The sequence below is a fragment of the Triturus cristatus genome, chromosome 1_2 (assembly GCF_964204655.1).
Source record: "Triturus cristatus chromosome 1_2, aTriCri1.1, whole genome shotgun sequence".
In the NCBI taxonomy this organism is placed as follows: domain Eukaryota; kingdom Metazoa; phylum Chordata; class Amphibia; order Caudata; family Salamandridae; genus Triturus; species Triturus cristatus.
The window spans coordinates 117,180,851-117,204,779 of NC_140580.1; the positions used below are offsets into that span (position 1 = coordinate 117,180,851).

The following is a 23,929-nucleotide window of genomic DNA, read 5'->3' on the forward strand; positions in this document are numbered from 1 at the left end:
TTGGCATTGATGCGCGCGCAGCAGTCTGACGTGTAATTGACGTGTAACTAGGGGGTGACGGGGACTTGACATTTAGCTCTACGTGTGGAGACAAGAAGTCTGGGGGGTCAAGTCAACCTAATCCCAAATCATATCTAACATCCTATGTTTAAAGAACTATGTTATCCACAAAAGAAGGACTTTCGGACAGAATCTATTCTATACTGACTGTGCGTGCATGTACAAGCGTCTAAGTGTCTACATGAGATGCGAGGGGGTAGGAATATTCCATGATAACAGGGCTATGAATTACTTGCATGAGGACAGAGAAGATGGGCCCTCTTGCTTGGTAACTGGAAGAATGTTTACTTAAGCTGCTAGGCAGGAATGCATCGGCTGAGGGGGAAGCAGATAATTCGAAGGTGGAATACAGTTCTTGGCAGAGAATAGGCTGATGTCAGGCTTCGTGAGCCGCGCAGAGAATGAGACAAAGTTCATGGTCACAGATGCAGGCTTGAACTGGAGCTTTCAGAGGCAGACGGCAAGAGGAGTTCGATGACAGAATCAGGGCCTACTTGCCTGGACTGTAAAATGGCATAAGTGAACCATATAAAGCCGGTGGCCTTTCATATTTAGGAATGGAATATCCAGCCCATTCATGGCGGATCTGACAGAGGACATGTTGACGGTGGACGCACATGTGTTTGCGTCATCAATACTGGAACTGGAGGGAACATACATGTACTTGCGACATGTACATAGAACCGTTGGGGTCCAAGATAGGGGACATAACTGACCAGGAAAATCCATATTTCCACAGTCTGATGGAGTTTCCTATGATTCTTGGCAGTGCTGATAGGGGATCCAGAGTCCGCCAGCACCGTGTCTGGATTCTGGGGTTATAATAGTGCTGGGCGTATGGACAGTGAATCTGATATGTTGTGGAGGATTCTCCACTGCCCCCCTCCTTTAAATTAAGCAGTTAGACTATCACTCTCTTTCGTCTTTAAGCCCAGGTATAAATCTTGTTTTCATTAGTTTACCAAATTAAATGTTTTCATTAGTTTACCAATCATGTAAGCATGCAGTTTAATGCAGTTAGCAATAGTTTGTGAAAGAATCACTCCCTATCATATGACCTTTTATCTAGAGCCCCGTTTGCTCTTGAATATGTTCACTTCTTTTGCAATCTATATAGCCCTGGGGCATTTACATTTTGTCGTCATATATTTCTACTCACCCCTCCATGTAAATCCAAATTGAGATGGACCATACACCAAGTTGATAGAATATCAAGTTTTATTCACCAAATCCTGCATCAGCAACTGTAAGAATCCCTGAATGTGCCTTTTAATTGGCGATAGCTCCTCGGAATGTGGGGTTTATTTTGACACATTTGGCTATATGATTCTTTTGAGTCCTTGCATCTCTGATCTCAGATATTTTAACCAGACCTTGTTCCAACTTGCTCTCGCTGATCGTTCATTATAGTTTTGGATTTGTGGCTATATAACTGTAAATTCAGTATTTGTAAAGCGCACAGCTACCCGTAGGCATCCCGGCGCTGGGGGCCCTCTGGAAGATTAAGCGAGCTATTGCTCAGAGTCACATGGTGCTGGGCTGACCTGCCGCCGGGGATCGAATCGTGATCCCCAGCGTCCAACGTCAGTCGCCCTGGCCGCTGCGCCACACCTCTTCCCTAAACTGGGCATAGTATTTTTGGTTAGGCACACCAGTGAGGGGTACACTTCCTCATCCTAATGCCATAATGCTTAATTACACCATTTGGAATCTTAAAGATAATTGAATTAGATATCCCCTAGATCAGATCTCTCTTTTTAGAAATGAATTCAATATGCTACAGCTCCTCAAGCTTTCTCCACCTAGAAAAGTTAGCTGGATTCAGGGAGCAGTTGGCCTTACTAGTTATGTCTTTCATATGTCGCCCATCGACTTATCCACTGTCTTTGGTGGTATTAACTGCCTCGAACAGTCTACTAACCTCTCCAAACAGGCTTCCTCCTTTTCATCTATAAGTACCACTGTAAGGTGATAACATTAATTAAAGAGATAAGCCAATGACTGACCCTACAGTTGCCCCATTTGTTTCCTACCTTTCCTAGGGTTATATTCATTCAATATCACTTTGTGTCGCCATTTGCACTAGCAGTTTGAAATTCAGAGATGCGGCCTTCTCCACTTATACTGCTTCTATGGGGAGAACCCCAGAGAAGCCAAAGAAGTGACTTTAATAAAAGATGACCAAGTAAAAAAATCATCATTCATCTAAGACCAGAGTCACACATAACTACGGTGCTTGCCAATCTAAGGATTCTTTTCCAGATACTTGACAAACAGACAACACTGGTTTTATTCTCTAAGTTTCTGACTGTTTCTGTTATTAATATTGTTAACGTATTTTATGGTTTTTAAACCAGAGATGTTTAATATTGAGGCATTTCCAATGTTTATTTTATGGTAATTGTTTATATTTTAATACTGTACCACTACAAACGAAGGGATTAATATATAACTTTGGGTATTATTTGAATAAGCAATAGAACATTTGTTTTTGAAGAAATAAGAGCCTAGAATAAATAACCTAATTTAGAGGACACTGCTTCATGACCAATACTGTAACTTAACATATATGCAGACATGTGAAATATCCAAGAGCAACATGTTGCAATAGCTGATATCAAGTGCATGTCTTCATTATCACAACAAAAAAATGTGCTATCAAAAATCTCATAATCAACATTTACTTAATAACTAGGTACTTCAAAGATAAGTGATTAATCCCAGTACCTAAGTAATTCAAACCAATCTTTTTCTTCCTAAATTGATACACCAACAACCAACGTGCCACAGTTTGGATTGGGTTAGTATTGTGATTGGGTGCAAGACATCAGAAAAACTATCATTCTTAGGGTAGGTTGCCCAATAAGCCAAATACGGTCCAACACATAAAATATTTCTGTGTTCTTTCAATGTATGCAATTATAAATTATTTAGCACTTTTCTTTGCAAAGAAGGCATATTAGGAATAATTAATGAACTCTACAAACTAGTTTAACTTTACATAACATAGAACTTACTTAAGCAGAAAAAACTGCTATGTGCCACTTATTCTCTGAAACATCCCTGCTCCATTAAGATGCCAATAAGAAACCCCAGGCTTTACTATACCCCGCTATCTTAAATCATGACTCTAAAATGGATGTGCCTTTTACTTTGCCTGCAATAAATAACAAATATTCACCCCAAACATCCATGCACAACATCAATCCAACAAGAGGGAAGCCACAACCCAATGCCTATTAGATTGTGTGACTCTTTAGGAATGGGAAAAGGAAGGGTGGATCAAGGATTTTTAGCAACCAACATGAAGTGACATTTGGGTTCTTCCCAACACGGCACATACAAGGTCCACTAGCGGAGATACTTTAGTGGTGGGCAACTGGAGGTAACAGTGAGGCTGCCTAAAACTGCTGTGTCATAGAAGCGGCCCATGGAAAAGGTCAATTTTCCATATTACAGAGATGCTTTTCCTGGCATGAAATAGCCATGTTCCTCCCTAAACAATACCCTTTTCCATGTATTAAATACACAAAATGATTGCAACAGAAATATTGCGATTTGTCATCTGTATCTTTTTTCAGGGCAAAATGTCATAGCATCTGTACGGACTGCAAAGTAAACCCAGTGGTGGTAGGGGAGTCATACTTAACTAGCATTTATGTGATATATTAAACATGCAAGGAATCAAATATCATGTTGCATTATTTATCATTTACAATAATGGGTGAGTCAAGTAAAAATATTAGAAGAGTAAAACTACAATATGATCTGAACATGCTTTGGGATGTTTTTCATCCCTTTGTCTAGAATACTCGTGCTTTGCGCTATTTACTACAGAAAGTGCTTCGAAGTGTGTTCACTTATTTTTCAGCAGTCTATAAAAACTGGTTCATGTCCTTCACACTGCAAAACAAAAAAAACGTACTTGAAAATTTGGTACTGCTGGGTGTTCCCCTTATTCCCATACAGAGCCACTTTGAAATACCCGACAACACTCGAGCTGCCAGTGACTGTGACAGACACTTTGTACCGATAGCCTGAAAATCAAAGGACATTGTCAGAGTAAAGAAGTCAGAAATAGTGCAGGAGGTCATATGTTCTACAATGTGTTCTATAGTATGTCATTTGGAAATGCATTAATATGATTGGTCTTGTCAATTGGCAAATTGATTTCATGACACAATATGTAAGAATTATTAGAGAGGGTATTGGTTCTGTTCAATTTTTGCCAGATAAAATTATCAATTACTTTAAATGATGTATTTAAGTAGCACATTTAGGGTCACTCCATCAAGTCATGGGATTTGAAGCCTGCTAAACTTGATTTTGTGGGTTAATTTGAAGGTCTATATAATCATATGATGGAAGAGACTAATTTATCTATCAAAATAAAAAGTAGATGCGAGTTCAAGCCTGTGAGAAACCAAGTGCATCCTAGTCACTGAAGACAAATCGTGCACTTCTATTTGAGAGAAATCCTTATAAGGATACTGGAAAAGAGGATGATGTAACCTCCTCTAAGAAGGAAAATGCAAGAGTTTGAATGAAATATTAACATGTGAATCGACAGTGGGAAAAGCCCACGGAAACGTATGAGAAATAAAGAACAACTGAAAAGAGAGGGATTAAAGGTATATGTGAGTCAATGGAGAGGAAAATCATTTGTTAATTTATAGGGGAAATCCTCTTTTTATCATTTGACCCATTTTTCCATCCCACCCCTTTCACATGCTCTCGTTAAACCTCTATAGAAGCATTGCAGCCACCAAGTGCCAGAATTCTGTAAATTGAGTCACTTTTACATCTGTTCTTTCAAATACATGCTTACATTACTTACTAGTAATCACATTACTCTAAGTCCATCTCACGCACATTTGCCTTGAATTGTAATTAATTAGAGCGAGAGGGAGGAGGAGGTAATGGACATTGGGCCCGATTCAGAAATGTAAAGTTAGACGAAAGTCTATCTTTACGACTTTCGGTATTCACAAAGGGCATTTACGAAAAGTAAATGCCCAATGCCCTTTGTGAATACCGAAAGTCGTAAAGTTAGACTTTCGTCTAACTTTACCTTTGTTAATTGTGCCCACTATTTGCAGCACCTTGTTTTCAATGATTGCTTTATTGATTGGTGAGAAGTTGAGTGATTGAACAATTGTGTATTTTTTTTTTTTTTTTTAATAAGGTGAGTTTGGTCTTTCAAACAACTTCTTTATTTTATAAAACAAAGTGAAAACAGAATGGGTACAATAATAGTGCTTGGCGTACTATTAATTTAAAACAGCAGATGTCATATAGGACAGTCACAACTGAACAGGATTGGGCTTTCAATGGAACAATTGATCATCTTATAAATGTGAAGCTGGGCGAGGCAGGCTGCGCACGGAAGAAGAGAACCTGAGATGCAAAAAAAGAAGAAGCTAGACTCAGAACTTGGCACTTTTACAGACTTTAGTTAATCACCAGACAGTCGCTAGTCACCCAGTTTCTTACTACAGCCTTTCAGATTACACAGTGCTCCTCTATCAGGACCAGAGAAGGGACTAGTTGGAAATGCACATGGCATTGTTGGAGAATAAGTACCTTAGGTCAATAGCTGCTGTGGTGAGGGAAGCTGGCGTCTTATGGGGTGGTCAAAACTGACACACCAGAAAGAGTTGGTGGGACGGTGTTAAGTGGCTCTGATAATTGAATAAACATATTAGATGGTGACAAACAAGCACAAAAGTTCTGAAGCACTTAAATGAACAGTGTTTTTTAGAGGACATGTGAAAAGCAGGGAATGAAGGGTAAAATAATGGTGCAGCCAATAGGTGTGGCACGAAGCAGCAGCAATAATCAGCAGTGTTTAGGAAACGGGATGATGATTTTGGGCTACCTTTGGGAAATAAAAGAAAGGCTGTTGGAAGCAATGTAAAAGAACATGTGAGATTCTTTTCAAAGTTCTTCCACTCGAAATTCTATTAATTGGCAAGAATAAACAGTGGTGGGACAGGCCTTTCGTGACCGTCAGCCTGGTTGAAGCTCTAACACTCATAGCCAAAATAAAATGACCGGGAGTCATCCTTGACCACTTTCCCTTCCATAAAGTACATATTAACACTGTTGCAGTTCCTGTTTCTGCCTTTGGCGTCTCCTAAGAAAGCCCTAATGTATCCCTCCAAAGAGGCCCAGACCACTGTGCTAGCCTATGCACTGGCCGAGTTTCAGGAGTCCAAAACCTATGAGTAAGGATGAGGTTTCACCTCCGGAGAGTTACTCATGTATGTCTCAGATGCCCGGAGGAGCCTGTACTGGAAACCTCAGAGCAGAGAATTAACTTCAAATCTCTATGCCTGATTCATAAAGCTTTATGTACGTTGAAGCAAGCTGGCATGGCCAACTACCCATGCCCTCACATTTTCACTTGATGCCTATGTTACAAGAATCATTTACTATTAGGTATATACCAGATATGCACTTCAGTACTTACAGGACCCAGAAAAAAGCCTTCAAGAGATAATGAAGATACTGAAGACTGTGAGTAAGTGTATGGGCTCAAATACCTACGAGTGCCGATAAAGCATGACTATGAAAAGCTGACGACAGGCAACCTTGGTAGAGTGATGACTGTTGTTAAACAGACAATACCATTTTGGCGCAAGCTACCGCTCTCAACACTGGCTGGTTAGCGATTGACGAAATAGTAGTTCTCCATTGGCACTACAAATGATAATGCAGAAAAGTTACTTCAAAGAACTAAATGCCCTACCATCAAAAATGTCAAGGGGAATGTAAGCGAAAAGAATTGCAATAGGGAAAACCCAGAGGCTCGGATAAAGGTGGTCCCCACTTTGATGTCTGTTATTTAGCAGCTATGATACAACGACCGAAAATATGGCGTGAAGAGAACAAGGTTCGAGGAAAAAAGGCATACACGTTAGACTGACTAATAATACATCACAAGAGGCAATTCTAGGGTACATGAAACTAACATCTTCCCACTCAAGATTATTAAGCACAGAGAGAAACTGTTTTAAAAGACACAAAAAGCGACTGAATAACATGGTGTGTACCCAACAGAGTTCAACACAATATTCACTGATTGTGAGAAGTTGGCCTGGCATATTCTGGTCACTAGTTATAGTGGTCACCTTGCACCAGTCCAATTCGACTCTTATGGTAGAAAGGTTTAAGACAACCTTTTAAAGAAAGCTATCCTAGTGGTAGTGCTGGAGCAGGGTTTTCTGTTTAAACCCGAACATCAGCTTATATTTTTTGTATGTCATAATTAAAATTACTAAAGAATAATTACTAGATATTAATTTTGTCGAGTTTTCTGACTAATCAACTTTACTAATGAAAGAATTATACGTGGGAATGCAATTTCATGGCTTAAATTAATGCGTGAACTAAGTTGGTGAGCAAATTAATTAAATATGTGTGGCTAAAGTGTTATTTGTTATGTGTTTGCGCTTTAAAATAATATGCTTTAATGCTTTTTTATGTCGCAAATGGCTAGATAATTACATACACATAAGGGTATTAGTGGGAATTAACACTGTATAATTATTACGATGTAGTACCGTTGTTTTGTGTTTCTTTTAATTAAGATTGTCCATTTTGGCCTATTGAAAGATGGCCGACATTTACAGCCTGCATTTGAGTAGGTGAAATACGAAGAGAGGCCTCGCTGAATATGGTTGAAAACCTGACCTCGGCCTCTGTCTGTGTTAAAAGTTTCCGTGAGGACAGCAGCTCTGGGCTCATCGCCAGCTATCCTTGGAAGAGAACAGTTGCCACAATGAACATTTTATAAACTTGCAGTGGCTTCACTATGATTCCGGAGAAGAGCATCCATGAATGTTGCAGATTTAGTTTGTGCTTCCTTCTTCCGTGTTTTTATTTTTGTGATATTCGAGAGCGGAGGTTTTTTCTAAATGTTGCGAGTCAACATCCTTTCCTGCTCGCTCTGCTCAACGGACGTTTAGAATTTGTTTGTAACTTTTAATGTGTAAGTTTTAGTATAAATATTGTTAGACTAGAGAGGGTCTAAGGCCACTTCTTCCCGAACTTATGCTCGAGAGGATCGATGCTGATTGAGAGGACGGCGACTCGGGAGACTCTTTGAGAGACCTGTCCAGACTTTTAACTAGAATAGGTAACTATGAGGATAATGATTTTGCTATTAGATGATTTTCATTTGAACTAATTTAGATAAAGTACTTTCTTGTTTGAATTACAGTATCGGGTGGTTATTTCTTTGTCAATTTATTGAGATTTCAAATGTGTTCTTTATTGTTTAAATCATGACTTGAGACAAATCAATTAGGTTGCATTGACCTCAGTTTAGATGCAGATTGATTCAGGAGTTCTCTCGTATATTCAGTGTGGATAGAGTATTAGAATGAATGTTGGTGTGATGGGCCCTAGCGTATGGTGAGTGTATGTGCGTATGACTGTGGAATTACTCTGTCCATGGAAGTAGGGAGAATTTATATGCTCTGATCTGCGGCAGTTTCCTGGTAGCAGTATGATGGTTTTGATTATTGTCTTGATCTGATAAATTGCTTGTACCTAGGCTTTGGATTTATTGGTTTATTGATTGATATTGATACATGTACTAACACTAAATGTTGAAGTCGTCGTATTGAGTTATATGTAGTGTGTACAGCTTCTGGAACGTGGGGAGCTGGTGACGGTTCCGTAGTAGGGCAGAGGGAAGTGAGTGCTGCTCTCGGGAAAGACGGGATTGTTGGCCCTGTACGTATGCAGGGAAAAGCGTGTGACAATTGAAGTTATGCGTCGCATTGTCTGGGTTCGGAATCAGTGACATCGCTGTGTGTTACTACTAGAGATATATTCTTTTGTATAAAAGGAGTGTGTATGGTAGCAAAGGTTATCTATGAAACTCTGGTCTTAAGTCCCAGGGATCCGTGAGGTTTGCCGTTAAAGCTTACCGCTGGAGAAGTAATAGGTATTCTCTGAGCTTGTTTGAAGGACTGGGCAGAGGTAAGCGCTGCTTGGTTGACGAGTGTTATAATTCTGTAGCAGAACAGATTGTTCGCTGTTCTCGGGAAAGGCAGGATTCTGTGTAAATGTGCTACATTTTCTGGTGTGAAAGTGCGTGAATGTATGAGCATTTAGTTGATTGTGAGACTCCTTGGAGCATTCTGGGAGGAAGCAGTTAATGGGTGCATGTTAGAAGGGCAGAGTAGAGGGACGTGCTACTGTGTCAACGAAAGTAATAATTCCGTAGTGGAGCAGAGGTAAGCGCTGTTCTAGCAGGAAGCGGGATTCTTGTGAGAAAGGTCTTTACTATTCTGTGGTTAGCGAAGCAGACAATGGAGATGTTTATATGTTGTAACTAATAGATTGTGTAGAATCTGAAACAGAGTCTACCAAGAAGGCTTTGTAAAGGAGGGGTAGACGAGTGACAGGAGACAAGAGTAGAAGCGACTGCAGCGACTACTGACGTCAGAAAGACCGCGCTGTGATTGGACAGTGGATTAGAACAGTGCTCGCGCTGTGATTGGTGCGTTGGTGTGAGCCGCGCAGGGATTGGAAGGAGTACAGGGTGACGTAGACGCTCCAGGATTGGTGCGTTAGTGTGAGTCGCGCTGTTATTGGACAAAAGATCGTACAGTTGTAGAAAGGACTAGAGGGTTGTGGTAAACGCAAAAATGTAGTACCAAACAGAGGAAAAGAAGAAAAAATCCTTGTTCAGTAAAATTAAGAAGTGGTTTGACAAGGATAAGGACATAATAACTAGAGAGGGTGAGTTACTACCTCCGACAAGGACTCCTGCATCCTTCATGGTTGCGAAATATGGGTATCATACCTGTATCTGGTTAGACAATTGGGCTAAGTACACTAAAGAAGATGGTGTTTTAGCGTTCCCGGAACATGGTTCATTTAATCTGGCAGTGTTGAGAAATTTACGGGAAAAGATGATGTGTCTAGAGCCTAGACCAAGGCAGACACAGTTCGAGGCATTGGTAGAGTGGGAAGATGAGGTACATGAGCGAGAAAAGCAGAGGAGTGGAGGTAATTATAGGTACATTTTTGGGAGGAAATATGATCGTGAAACTCATCATGATCGAATGAGGAGATGGCGAGATGCTAGTATGTCAGAGGGATTGTATCCTATGAGAACTGTTGAAGAGACGGAAGGGAGGAAAGGTACGGAAAAGGTACCTGATGCAGAATTGAGAAGGTATGGGGCTAATGATTATGAGGATGAGGTCTTAGATGACATGCTCTATAAGAGACCACCTCCATATAGACCAGAACCAGAAGAGAGAACACCAGTTGCTACTCCCATAAGAGATACTTTGCGAATTGTTAAAACAGAGGTTGCGACACCAGATCTGAAAAGTGGTAGCTCTTTAACGGAAAGGGAGAGAGAGAGAGAGCGAGGAAGAGAGAATGCAATCGGGGATGAGAAAACAAGAGAATTAGCCAGAACCACATCTGAGTTGACTGAGAAAATTAGAGAACTGACAAAGAATCTAGAAGCTGTTACAGTGCCTGTAACCATAGGTCCGGTTATGCCTATTTTTGATAAGCAAAGAATGGGTGAAAATGGTTTGACAGTTCCCTATGTAGGAAATGGTTTGGTTGGTTCTTCGGGAGAGTCAGGAATGAGGATGGAAGAGGATCATTTGAGACAGCTGAGACATGACACATGTAGTGGAGGATCAAATGTACGACCTAATTCAGGATTGAATACTGGTTGTTTGGGAGGATCAATTTTGGAACCACAGAGGATGACAGAGCAAGCGAGTACAGTGAAAAGGTCTACGCAAATAACGGCTGAGGATTTGAATGATTGGTTGAAGGTTCTCCAAAAGAAAGACAAAGATTCTCAGGCAATTGATGTAGCCAGGTTGCGTATAGAATTGGAGGAACTCATAGCGGGAACAATTCCTACAGAAATATTGAAAAATCATCATGATGGTGAGTTGTTATTCATGTGCAAGAGTATCACCTGGAGGGCTAAGAGTACACATGATAGGTTAAGAGGAATAGCGAGTGAAATGGGAGTTGATATGGATAAGGTGAAAGCTTTGCAGAAGCCTTACAGGGTGGATTTTTCTGATAAGGACATCAAGAATCTAAATGATGTTGGCAGAACAGGGCAGATTAAAGAAATGATTTCCTTATTGCTTAAATGGGGTGATGTGGAAAAGTGGAAGGATAGGTGGTACAAGAAAAGAGAAGATTCAGTGGTCAGGACTTACTCAGCATTTCCCATGAGAGAAAAAGTAAAAAAACATTGGATGCTTATCCTATGAGAGAGATTCCTGGAGGAGGATATGTACATGTCCCATGGGGGAGCTGGAACAAAACTTACCGCCAAGTGGTCCACATTGCCGCCGCCACTGCCAAGAGTCAAAGGGGAACCAGAATCCCGTTATTCAAACTCGCCGCGTCGCCGCCCCGGGACCTCATATCCCGGCAGCCTCAGCGGCGGCGCGTTGCTGATACGCAGCGCCAGCGACTGGAGGCGCCTATATCTTGTGCTACAACCCGCTTCGCGGGACGCGCGTGGGACGTGCCGGGCAAAGGGCGGGCCCTCTGTGGCCCTCAGTGGTCACCAGTGGTCGGGCGGGCCATCCCTTTGTTCACATCAGGCTGCGAAGGTACTTGAACATACCATGGGGAAACGTACTAACACGACTGCACCTGCAGACCCTGTTGAATTGCCCACATCGTTTGATAAATTGTTGGCCAATGCCCTTACCATGGTCACCAATGAGATAGCAGACACTGAAAGAAGGATGTCCATTGGACTACCTACTATTACTCCTCTATGCCCTCAATCTCCAAAGGCTACTTCCAATCTCGACCTCCCACTTTCTCCTACAGTAACTGCCATTAAACCAACTGTCCAAGTTGATACATCAGCCCCTATTATTGGAACCACCAGTTTGGCGACTGTCCCTGTCACTGACTCTTTAGTGGTACCTGAAACAGATATAACGCCATCTACTAATAAAACAGCAGGGGGAAAAAGCAAGAGAGGCCCTGCTAAAAGTACTGTAAATAAAAAGAAACAACCAAGTCGCTGTAGAAATCAACCTACCCCACAGAGCATGTGGAATAAAGATAAAGATAAAGACTGTGAAATAGTAACACCAATTGTCACCGAGGATCTATTGCCCTCACTATCACCATTGGACAAAGGCACTGAGAGCCTCCCTGCTTTTGTCAGTAGACCACAGCTTTTAGCTATGGACAAAGGCACCTGTGGGGATTTCATGTTGCCCCTTGAGGGAATTGATAACTCTGTCTGTACACAGACTGAATTCTTCGATCGAAATATCCAACCTAAATACAATGGCAACTTGATTGAAACTATTGTAGATACCATTTTTAAACAAGTTGAAGTTCAAATAGCTAAACAATTTAATACTATTTTTAAGAGACTAGATAAAATCGAAAACCTTGTAAAAAAAGAGGAAACTAAAAGAAAAGGCATTATTAGTTTAGATGCCCTCCGGGGCGAGAAATTTATGAAGGAGCTAGAACCACTATGTAATGTCCTGAGGGAGGGGGGTCTGGCTATTACCGCTGACCCTGGGTCTAGTAACATCAAAGGCCCAACTATTCCTAAAATTGTATTCTCTAATAGCAGCCCAGCCAATAACCCCACCCGTACGGAACATTGGTTCAACTTATGACCCCTCTGAAGTAGTAGGAATAGCAATGGCCAACACTGTAAGTTCAAATGTCAAGGCTATTGCTACCCCATTAGCTACTTCACTAGCCAGGACAGGCATTACCCTTGATGGCGTAAGCAATAGTGGAGGTGTACATGTAAGAAATAGACCCACTAATTATCAAGGGCCGTCACTCCACTTACCCCCAGAAGCCTGCCCATATGTTCTAGTCTTAGCAGGCGTCCCTGCCCTTAAAGAAGGTCAAGGTGAGTCATGGGTACAACTACATAACAAATGTATCGATTGGCTGACCAAACATAAAGGGGCAAGATGGGACATCTCAAATGAGATCATATCAGCTCGCCGGGTGAGTTGGGTGGGCCCACAACACAAAAACATAAGTGGGGACTGTATAGTGATCAATTTTAGACACCCAAACTCAGTTAGATTCTTTATGGATAATTATCAAACCCACGCCAGTCTGTCTACCACAATAACCCTGCTTCCATTGGGTTATTTCTATAGGCCTCCTCATAGATTATTTCAAACGGCCCCTACCACTTTTCCCCTATCTAATAGATTTTCCGCCTTATCTGATTTAGGAAGTCTAGATTGCCCACCGCTAACATTTCCTAATATAATTGATGAGGTTACAAGTATTGTTCCTTTGGTAAAGGCAAATTTCACATGTATTCACAAGCCATGCCCAGGTAGATTAGTACCTCCACATATAGTATGCCCCGATCTTCCCATTGCCCTTCCTCTTTCCCCCATTAGCTTACCGATTGATACTTTGAGTATCATTAGTTGGAACATTGCTGGGCTCTTAGGAAAGATGAAAATTAAAGAATGGGTTACCTGGATAAGTAACTTTGATGTGGTAATGCTGCAAGAAACATGGTGCACACGTGTTCAATTACTGGAGGGCTTTTTCTGTCATAATCTTATTGCACCATCTCCTGCTATGGGGCGACCTAGTGGTGGTCTATCTATCTGGGCAAAAATCTCTAAGGACGTGAAAATTGAACCACTCTATGTGGTCAGCAAACACTTGATAGCTGTGAAATATGTTGCAAGGTTAAAGATTTGTTTTATAAACTTTTATAACAATGATTTCGTTAACCATCCTAATCCCACTTTTTTAGAATTGTTTAATTTTATTGATGAAATTGCAAATGGAGAAAAGTATGGCCAATTTGATGGTATTTGTGTTGGCGGAGATTTCAATGCTCACATTCATTCTATATCCCCGCCTTGTAGACGAGGATCTGAACTATTGAATTTATTATAGAGCAGGGATATAGACGATGTAATGGGTTACAGTGGAATTGCTGAGGAAAAGGCACCGGCCCCCACCTATATTGGCCGCGGGAGTTCAACAACTATTGACTATATGTTTACCTCCTCCCTCCTTAGTGGTGTGTTACTTAAATCTGAGGTTGTCAGTAGCTCATATAGCGATCACCTGCCAATAGTAATTCACCTTAAATCCATTAAAAAACCTATAGGCCCACATGAGGTGGGGGCCTCAAACATTACTGTATCCACAGACAGGCTTAGGATTGTATGGAGAGGGATTGATAACCAAGAGATTCTAGCTAATGTGATTAAGAATCACCCTCTATTGATCTCTAACTGCTTAACATTCGGCGGCCCTGACATAATTAAGTCCTTCTGTGATTTATGTGCAGCTATAAAAAGGGCAATCTCCAAACCCCTAAAAAAGAATAACATAAACAACCACAGATGGTTTGACACTGATTGTTCGAGGGCTAATAGAGAGCTCAGAAAGGCCTTGGAAGCTAAACCCCGAGATGTGTCCCTTGTCAGATCATTACGCCTTAAATACAAACATACATTAAAAGTTAGATCTGAGCAGCTGTTAATAAGCCACTGGGACAATCTCACTAAAACTGTTGCTCTAAAAGACTCGACAGGGTTTTGGAGAGAAGTAAAGAACTTGAGAGCCCTGGGCAGTAATATTACCCCGATAAACTGCAATATCACAGGTGATTCATGGGTCAATCATTTTTCTAAGCTTTATGCTGCGGTTGGAGACCTAACCGAGGATACTTTCCCCGACAGTACCATAGTTATAACATTAGAGGAGGTGGAGGATGCCATTGCCAATAGTGCCGGCAATAAGGCCCCTGGCCCAGATGGCCTGTCCATTGACCAGATAAAATCTAACATCTGTATCTGGGCCCCCTTACTCTGTAACCTTTTTAATAACTTGAGTAAGAAATCCATCCCCTCGACATGGTCCAACAGTACCATTGTACCCATTTTTAAAAAAGGAGATAGGATGGACCCGGGGTGTTATCGACCAATATTCTTGATCGATAACACCCTGAAGGTCCTCGGAAGGGTTCTATTTAATAAAATTAGTACCTGGGCAGATGAGAACTCTATTATCCACCGTTGCCAGTTGGGCTTTAGGAGTAAACTTGGCACGGTGGAACAATGCTTGAATCTTAATCTCCTAATGGCCAAATATACAAAAGCCAAACAATCCCCTTTATATTTTGGTTTTATGGATTTAAGTTCAGCATTTGATTTTGTAAACCGTTCCCGCTTATGGTCCATTCTTTTAAATTATGGTTTAGATGAACCTTTAGTTCACTTTTTGGCCAACCTCCATTGCAATTTGAAAGCCCGAGTACGAATAAATAACGAAGGTGAGGTTTCAAATGATATTTTAATTGGCAAGGGGGTGAGACAAGGCTGCGTCCTGGCCCCCTTGCTTTTTATATTATACATTAATGAACTAACTAACTCCCTATGTAATCTGACAAAGGATGTCCCTATCATTAAACAGAGACCTATCCCGGCGTTACTTTACGCAGATGATGCGTTCCTTATGGGCCGCACCCCGAATGCTCTGCGCATTTTAATCTCGGGATTTGTTAACTATATGTCTGATCTTGGTTTGTGCACTAATTTTAGCAAATCTTTTATAATGACCTGCGGCCCTAAAAATAATAAAATCCCAAAGATTGTGATAGGCCAAAACATTTTAAAAAGCACATGCACTTTCCCTTATCTGGGTCTACTATTCTCTAATAGCGGTTCATGGCAACCCCATGTTGCAATGGGGAGGAACAAACTCTCTAAATCCATTAATTCTGTCACCTCTCTTCGTCAACCCCGTCGGGCTGATGTGGTTTCCAGTTTATTACAAATTTATCGGACTCAATGTCTTCCAACTGGAACGTATGGAGCAGAAGTCTGGGGGTTCTCGAACTGTTCAGAATTACAAAGAGAAGAGAATAGATTCTGTCGGAAGATCCTGGGGGGGGTTATTAGTGCACCGACCTTCGTATGTCATAAAGAACTAAAATTGCATTATATTGAGGATTTCATAAGAGCTAGACCTGCATTATTTTGGTTAAGGATTTGGCAAAACCCAGCAGCTTCCCTTTCCCGTGAGATCATTATGGATTGTTTGAAATGTGAGATCTCAAGCTTAATCCCCTGGATAAACGCGGTGGAAAGGAGCCTTGTGAGTGTCAACTATGGTCACCTCTTCACAGATCCCAACCAGATTGACCGCTCCCATAAAAACCTGGTGAGAAGGGCACTCTATCAATATTTTTATAATGAGAGGGAAAGAGTGGACTCACTGAAATTATCTACAACAAACTACCTAATGATCCGGGAGTTATACACTGAATCTCCGACGTTACCTGAGCCCTATTTATGCAAAAATTTGGGCAGGTGGAACAGGGGCTTATTATTTAGATTTAGGGATAGGAGCATTGTAAACCTTATCTGCTTTCCATTGGGCTACACCAAAAATCTGGAAAAATTACATTGCCCTTGTGATCTTGGTGGAACCCAGAGTATGCTCCATTTTACTTTTGGCTGTGGTTTTTATAGGAAATATACAAAGTATTACCTAATCCCTTAGTGCAGGAAATATGATTTGACTGACCATAACCATGCTTTTAGACACTTTTTAACGCTTGGATCGGACGAATTAATTTTTAGAGTCAGTGGTTTTCTTAATGCAATTGTACGTTCACGCAGGTCTTTGAAAATGGAGTAATTTTGTTTACATATGCACTACGCACTTTAAAGCTTAATTTGCACAAACCTAATGCACTTATCTGCTTTGCCTCTATAAAGTTAGTAGTTACATTTCTGTACATTTTTTATATATTGTACGTATGATGGCCTAATGTATAGTTTAGTATGATGGTATAATTGTATTTTAATTGTTGTTCTTGCAAGTTATATTTAATATGTCATTTATTATTAATTTGCGGACTAAAACTGTAGTGTTAAACTGTGTATTTTAATTCAGGTTTTGTGCTTTTATGGATGTTTTTGAAATCCGAATAAAGTCTATTTGAATTGAATTGAATATGAGAGAGATTCCTGGAGGAGGATATGTACATGTCCCATGGACTAGACAGGATATTTTGTCATTTACGAATGATTTCCCTCGACTGAGAGAAAAGCCCGTCGAGTGGTATAGGCAGGTAGACAGGTTTGTGAAATTGTCAAAAGTGCTGTGGATTGACCTGAATAGTCTGTTTGATATAATTGTTCCAGCAGACTTGTGGGCAGAGTGTAAAATAGTTGTAGATTGGCCTGCTAAGGAATACCCGAGAGATCAGAAAACAGGAGCTCCAGACCCGGAGGTTATGAGGAAATATGAGCAGGTTATTGTGTTCCTGAAGAATAAGGTACCCCCTAAAGAGACAGACTGGGTTAAGATAGATCGAACACATCAGGAAGCAAAATAATCAGTTCATGCTTTTTATGAAAGGCTAATACTGGCTTTTAAACAGTTCAGTGGAGATGAACACCTGGGTGATAAGGATTTAAGTCATTTTGTATACAGATTTGTATATGGCTTGAGACCTGAAATCAGTGAAATGATTCGTGAGCACACAGTCGATTGGCAGAGTAAGAAGATTGATGAGATCTTGAGACATGCGAAGTACTTCAGTGATGAAATTGAGGCGAAACAAAGAAAGCTGAAAGAGAAAGCAATGTGGGCACAGGTGAAGGTTGCAGAAAGACAAGAAGCACAGCTGGTGGAACAAGCAAATAATCCAGGAAATAGGCCTAGATATGGTACAGGAAAAGGAAAGGGGAACTTAGAAGAGGCCAAAAAGAAGTTCCCATGTCACAACTGTGGACAATTGGGGCATTGGAGATCCGAGTGTACGAATCCACCATTAGTGAGTAATGAGAATAAATCTTTGAATCAGCAGGTGCAGAACGAGGGGTGTAATCATCAGCAGCAACAGCAGACGGTTGTCAAGCAGCAGAGTCAAGAGCCAAAACCGCCCTTGCCGCAGAATAGAGGGTCCCAGAAATATAACCAGGACTCAGGATTCTACAATGATGAGCAGGTAAACAAACCAAGACGTTCGAGCCCGGTACAGCAATACTGGTTAAAGAATGAGGGGAGTGAGTCTGAAGGGGACTACTGACGGTGCCGAAGAGAGGAGGAAGAGTGCATACTTGGAGCAACTCTAGAAATAGATCAGGCAGGACCATTTGTAGATGGGAAAATAAATGGGGAAAGTGTTACTTTTTTAGTAGACACAGGAGCGACGAGATCAACTGTCAGGTCAGCAGATATAAGAAATCTTCCTCTCTCGGACGAAGCAATCCAAGTGGTTGGTGTAGCTAATACACAGATTAAGACTTGTCTTACTGAACCAGTAAGGGTAAGGATGGGGAAATTTTCAGATATGCACAGATTTGTGGTCTGTGACACTAGTCTGGTGAACTTGTTAGGTAGGGACTTATTGTGTAAAATGAATTGCACAATTTTCTGTACTCCGGATGGAATAGCTTTTGAGACACCAGATGAGGATGTTTTGTATAGGATGACTCTAGATAATAGAGAAAGTGAGATTGCTGGAACATATGCTGTGTTTAATCCAGATGATTTGCCTCAAGAGTTGAGAAACACAGTAAAAGCAGCGGTTTGGGATTTTACTGGAGAGGATGTGGGATTGATGAATAATGTAGATCCAGTAAAGATTACAGTGAAAGAAGGGATCACTTATCCTAATATCCCACAATACAGATTGACACCGGAAATAATTGAAGGAATAACACCTATCATAGATAAGATGATTCAGCAGGGTGTTTTGAGAGAGTTACTGAGTAGCCCATGTAATTCACCGATAATGGGGCTGAAGAAACCAAATGGGAAGTTCAGGATTGTGCAGGATTTGAGAAAAGTTAACAAAATTGTGGTATCATGCTGTCCCATTGTGCCAAATCCATCAGTGATTTTGTATCAGATTCCTCATGATGCTGAATGGTACACGGTAATTGATTTGTGCCATGCTTTCTTTTCAATTCCATTGCATCATGACAGCCAGCCGATTTTTGCATTTCGGTTTGGACAGCGTATTTTGGCATGGTGCCGAATCCCACAGGGGTATACAGAGAGCCCTTCAATATTCAATCAGTTGCTGAAAAAGTCTTTGGAGAGTCTGACTATGCCTGAAAGTTCAGTACTAGTACAATATATTGATGACCTACTTGTGGCATCAAAGACACGTGAAGCCTGTGAAGTAGATACCATAGCTTTACTGAATCATCTGGCAGATGGAGGGTTAAAGGTATCTCCAGCCAAATTGCAATTTTGCAAGAAAGAAGTACATTATCTTGGACACAATATTGAAAAAGGTCTGAGAAAGGTGACCAATGACAGGATCAAGATTATCAGAGGAATGAGAGCCCCAATGACCCAGAGAAAAGTAAGAATGTTTCTGGGAATGGTGGGTTATTGTCGTCAGTGGATAAGTAATTTTTCCCTGATAGCAAAGCCACTGATTAAATTGACCAAAAGTGAGGTAAAAGACCCATTGGAACTGAATGCAGAACAAATGGCAGCATTTGAAGAATTAAAGAGCAGATTATGTGAAGCTCCTGCTCTAGGAATGCCAGACTATGAGAAGGAGTTTGAGTTGTACTGTAGTGAGAGAAATGGATGTGCACTTTCAGTGTTAATTCAGAAACATGGACGTCTGAGAAAGCCAATTGCATACTTCTCATCAACACTTGACCCAGTAGCTGTGGGTTTACCAGGTTGCCTGCTACATGCAGAAGCTTGGAACAGAGTGAGGGTATAATAATGGGATATCCTGTAAGGGTATTCGTACCTCATGATGTGGCAATTCTTTTGACAAGAAGCAGAACTCAATATATGCCACATAGTCGGCTGACTAAATATGAGAAAATCATTCTGGCAGCATCAAATGTGACTCTTGAGAGATGTGTGAATGTGAATCCAGCAACACTTTTGGCAGATGCTGAAAATGTGAGTGTGCGAGATGATGTTGATCATGATTGTTTGGATGTGCTTGATTACTGTACAAAACCGAGACCAGACATAAGAGATCTGCCACTGCCTGAGAGTGATCATGTGTTATTTGTGGATGGATCGTGTCTGAGAACAGAAGAAGGTGTGCTGAGTGCAGCATATGCGGTGTGCAAAGTTTCAGAAGTTATGGAAGCTTCATCTTTGAAAGGAGTTAGATCTGCTCAAGTGGCTGAATTGGTGGCATTGACAAAAGCTTGCAAGATTGGGAAGAATTTGAGAGTGACTGTGATGACTGATAGTCAGTATGGATTTGGAGTGGTTCATGATTTTGGCCAACTTTAGCTACAGAGAGGTTTCTTGACTTCGAGTGGAACTCCTATAAAGAATGCTGAAGTGATTGGGAAATTGCTTGAGGCAATACAGCTGCCTAAAGAACTAGCAGTTGTAAAATGTGCTGCTCATGGACAGGGAGATGATTTTGTTACCCTTGGTAATCGGTTCGCAAATGACATAGCACTGTATTGTGCAAAGAACAATCATTCGATTAACAAGGGAAGAGAAAAGGAAATGTCTTTTTGTTCTGTGATGTTTACTAATGTCCTGGAAACATGGGATGAGGTGAAACAGTTGCAGGATGAAGCAGGAGATGAGGAAATGAGAGATTGGATCAAAGCAGGTTGTGCTCCAAGAGAAAAAGATCATGTTTGGATCTATAGAGATGGGAGACCAGTTATGCCAAATTCCATGTTGTCAACAATGGCAAGAATGTATCATGGCCAGGGTCACCTGGGGAGGGATGCCATGATTAGGTCTTTTAAACAGACCTGGTACAATGCAAAGTTCAGGCTGATTGCAGAAAGCATCTGTCAAAGATGTTTGATTTGTCAGCAGTTCAATACTGGAAAGAAAACAGTGGTGAGCCTAGGAACAATAGGCAGAGAAGGAGGTCCTTTTACCAGAATGCAAATAGATTTCATTGAAATGCCTCAAGTCAATAGATTGAGGTATGTTCTAGTGGTAGTCTGTTTGTTCTCAAGGTGGGTGGAAGCATATCCAACTAGGAGAAATGATGGAATAACAGTGGCAAAGTTACTGTTAAGAGAGTTGATTCCTAGGTACGGGTTCCCAGTGACAATTGAGTCAGACAGAGGGGGACACTTTTACAATGAGCTCATGGGTTTAATTTGTGAAGCATTGAGCATACAGCAGAAGCTACATTGTGCATACAGACCAGAGGATACTGGTGTTGTTGAACAGATGAATGGCACAATCAAAAACAGAATTGGCAAAATGTGCTTAGCTACTGGAATGAAATGGCCTGATGTCTTGCCTCTAGTGCTAATGACTATTAGATCTACGCCAGATAGAACTACGGGGTTGAGTCCACATGTAATATTGATGGGACGAGCAATGAGACATGCATTCGTGCCTGTCAACAAATTGATGACAATAACTGATGACATGATTTTGGATTACTGTAAAGGCCTGGCTGACGCAGTTCATTCTGTGTTTCACCAGGTTGGAGAAGACGCCACTACACTTGAAAAGAAGCAAGCCCATGATCTGAGTCCAGGGGACTGGGTGAGAATAAAAGTGCACAGAAGGAGAAATTGCTTGGTTCCGAGGTGGGGAAGGCCAATACAAGTCATTCTGACTACAACGACTGCTGTGAAGTGTGCTGGAGTGAAGAACTGGGGACATGCTATTCATACTCTGAGAGTTCCAAATCCAAAGGATGGGACTGGGAAAGAGTACTTTGAAGAGTCAGATTCCAGTGATGATGCAGACACTGAAACAGTGAGAAGAAAAAAGAATCCTGAAAGGGGGGAAGGAGAAAGAGAGTCAGGTGATTCTTTTTTCTTACCAAGAGGGGCTTCGAGAGGAACATTGAGAACCTCAGGAGAGAGTTCAGATACTGGAAAGGTGCCTGAAGTTTCAACGAGTGGTGAAAAAGGAAAAGAGAAAGAAAGAAGAGAAAAGTGTAATTCCGCAGAGACTACACCTGAGTCAGATGAAGAGATTGAGGATCCACCTGAGATTACTCCTGAAGAAGTAGGGTCAGAAGAAGACAGAGAGGGACAGATTGCGGAAGACCCCCGAGGAGGTGTAGGGAACATTTCTGATAAGCTAGGTGTAGGGACAAGTAGACAGCAAGAAGATTGCGTGTCGGAGACCCGAGGAGGGACAGTAGTAGGGAAATCTCAATCGGTGGAGAAGAAGACTGTGGAAAAAGAGAAAGTCGTTGATGAACAAGAGGCAAATGAGACAGAATCTGATGAGAGTAAGAACGAGAAACCAGAGGGTCGAGTTCTGAGAAAGAGAACTTGGATTGGAGAAAGAAATAATAGAGAAGTGAAACAGAAAAGGAGTGTAAAGGGAGATCTTTGGCCTAACAAGATAAAGAGGCTGAGGTATCGACTGACACGAGCGAATTCATCGAAAACTGAACAGGTGAATGAGGTGTCGAGTCAGAATCAAGCAAAAGAGGAAGAACAGAAGAAATCAAAGGAACCAGAGGAGATCAAGAGAATCAGAAAGCTCAACCAGAAGTATAGGTCACCGGAATGGACGTATGTGGCACTGTCTGAAGAAGAAGAGGCAGAAAGTCAAGGAAATCCAGAGGGGACCTTACGGGAAGTGGTTGAGGAGGAGAAAGCTGTAGGAATCCTGAAAGTTATTTTGACTGACATTGGAGAAGAGTCAGATGCTCAGGATATTGAAGATCTGATACAATTTGATGTTGCTGAAGAAGAAGTGAAAAGTGATGAAAATCCAAATTGAGTGAACTGAAGGAGTCACTTGGAGAAGAGTGGGAAAGAAGAAAACTAAAAATTAACGGATTGAAGTAATCTAGTGTTCTAGAGATTCAGTAGTGGAGTAGTGGAGGCTAAGTCAAAAGACACAGCCAAAGTAGTAAAATGACTAACACAGAGAATAATCAAAGTAGATGTGCCTTTCTGAAAAGATGGTGTAGAATGTGCTGCTGCTGTACAGGATTATTAATGCTACTATGGAGTGTACTTGCTTTATTAGTTACTTTAGATACTTTTGGAATACATACTGAGAATATGACCAACATAGGGAAGAGTTCACAAAAAGTAGTGCCAACTAGAATTAGTAACATATACATACATAAGGATAGGTCAATTAATGATTTTTCTAGCAATGTTTTTTCGAAATTGTTGTATGAATACGTAAAGACAATGGAAGTAAGGGATTGCTACGTCTGTATGCAATTACCTGCATCCGTTTCAGAGGGAGTTACTTATCATCATCTTCCAGCTACGTATGGGATTTCATGTAGTGTGTTGAGTAGTATTTTTTATCTGTTAGGGAAAATAGATTATGAGATGTCTAATAAGGATAACATTTTTGGACAATTGCCTATGAATAGAAAACTGAATCCTGCTAAAGAAGCTAACATTTTTGGTGAGATTTTTATTGAAACAGAAGAATTAACATTAGATTATATTTTCAGAAACAATTTAACTTGCAGTTTGAAAGAAGAAGAGAAAGCTTTCCTGAACATGGTAGAGAAAAGGAGAGTGAGCATGCATGAAAAGGCAGGAGGATATAAAATGAGTGAGACAGTGTGGGACATTGAAATGGGAAGAGAATTGAAGAAAGGGGCCAGTCCAACTTTGGCTTTAGATGCACCACAGAAGGGTAAACTATGCATTACTAGAAGGAAATGTCAATATGATAATTATTTTGTTGGGACTAGTGAGTGCCATGATACATACTTTATTGCAACAGGATGGGGATTCAAAGGAGGAGAAGATCCAGTTTTCCCGGGAGTGTACTATATTTGTGGGAATAAGGCTTATTACAGGTTGCCTGACCATTGGTATGGCACATGTTATGTTGGCCTGGTCTTTCCAAAGATTTTTCATATGGATAGGATAGAAGATGCAGAACAAATTAA

General features: G+C 41.0%; 1 protein-coding gene across 1 annotated transcript in view; it reads right to left on the minus strand.

Annotated features, from left to right (window-relative positions):
* LOC146866925 (lysine-specific demethylase 5B-like) overlaps window positions 1–23,929 on the minus strand; it is a 717,572-nt gene that overhangs the window by 66,544 nt on the left and 627,099 nt on the right. The window contains exon 13 of the mRNA XM_085618314.1: window positions 3,986–4,097. Within this exon, the coding sequence (XP_085474440.1) occupies window positions 3,986–4,097 (112 nt within the window). The remainder of the gene's footprint in view (window positions 1–3,985; window positions 4,098–23,929) is intronic.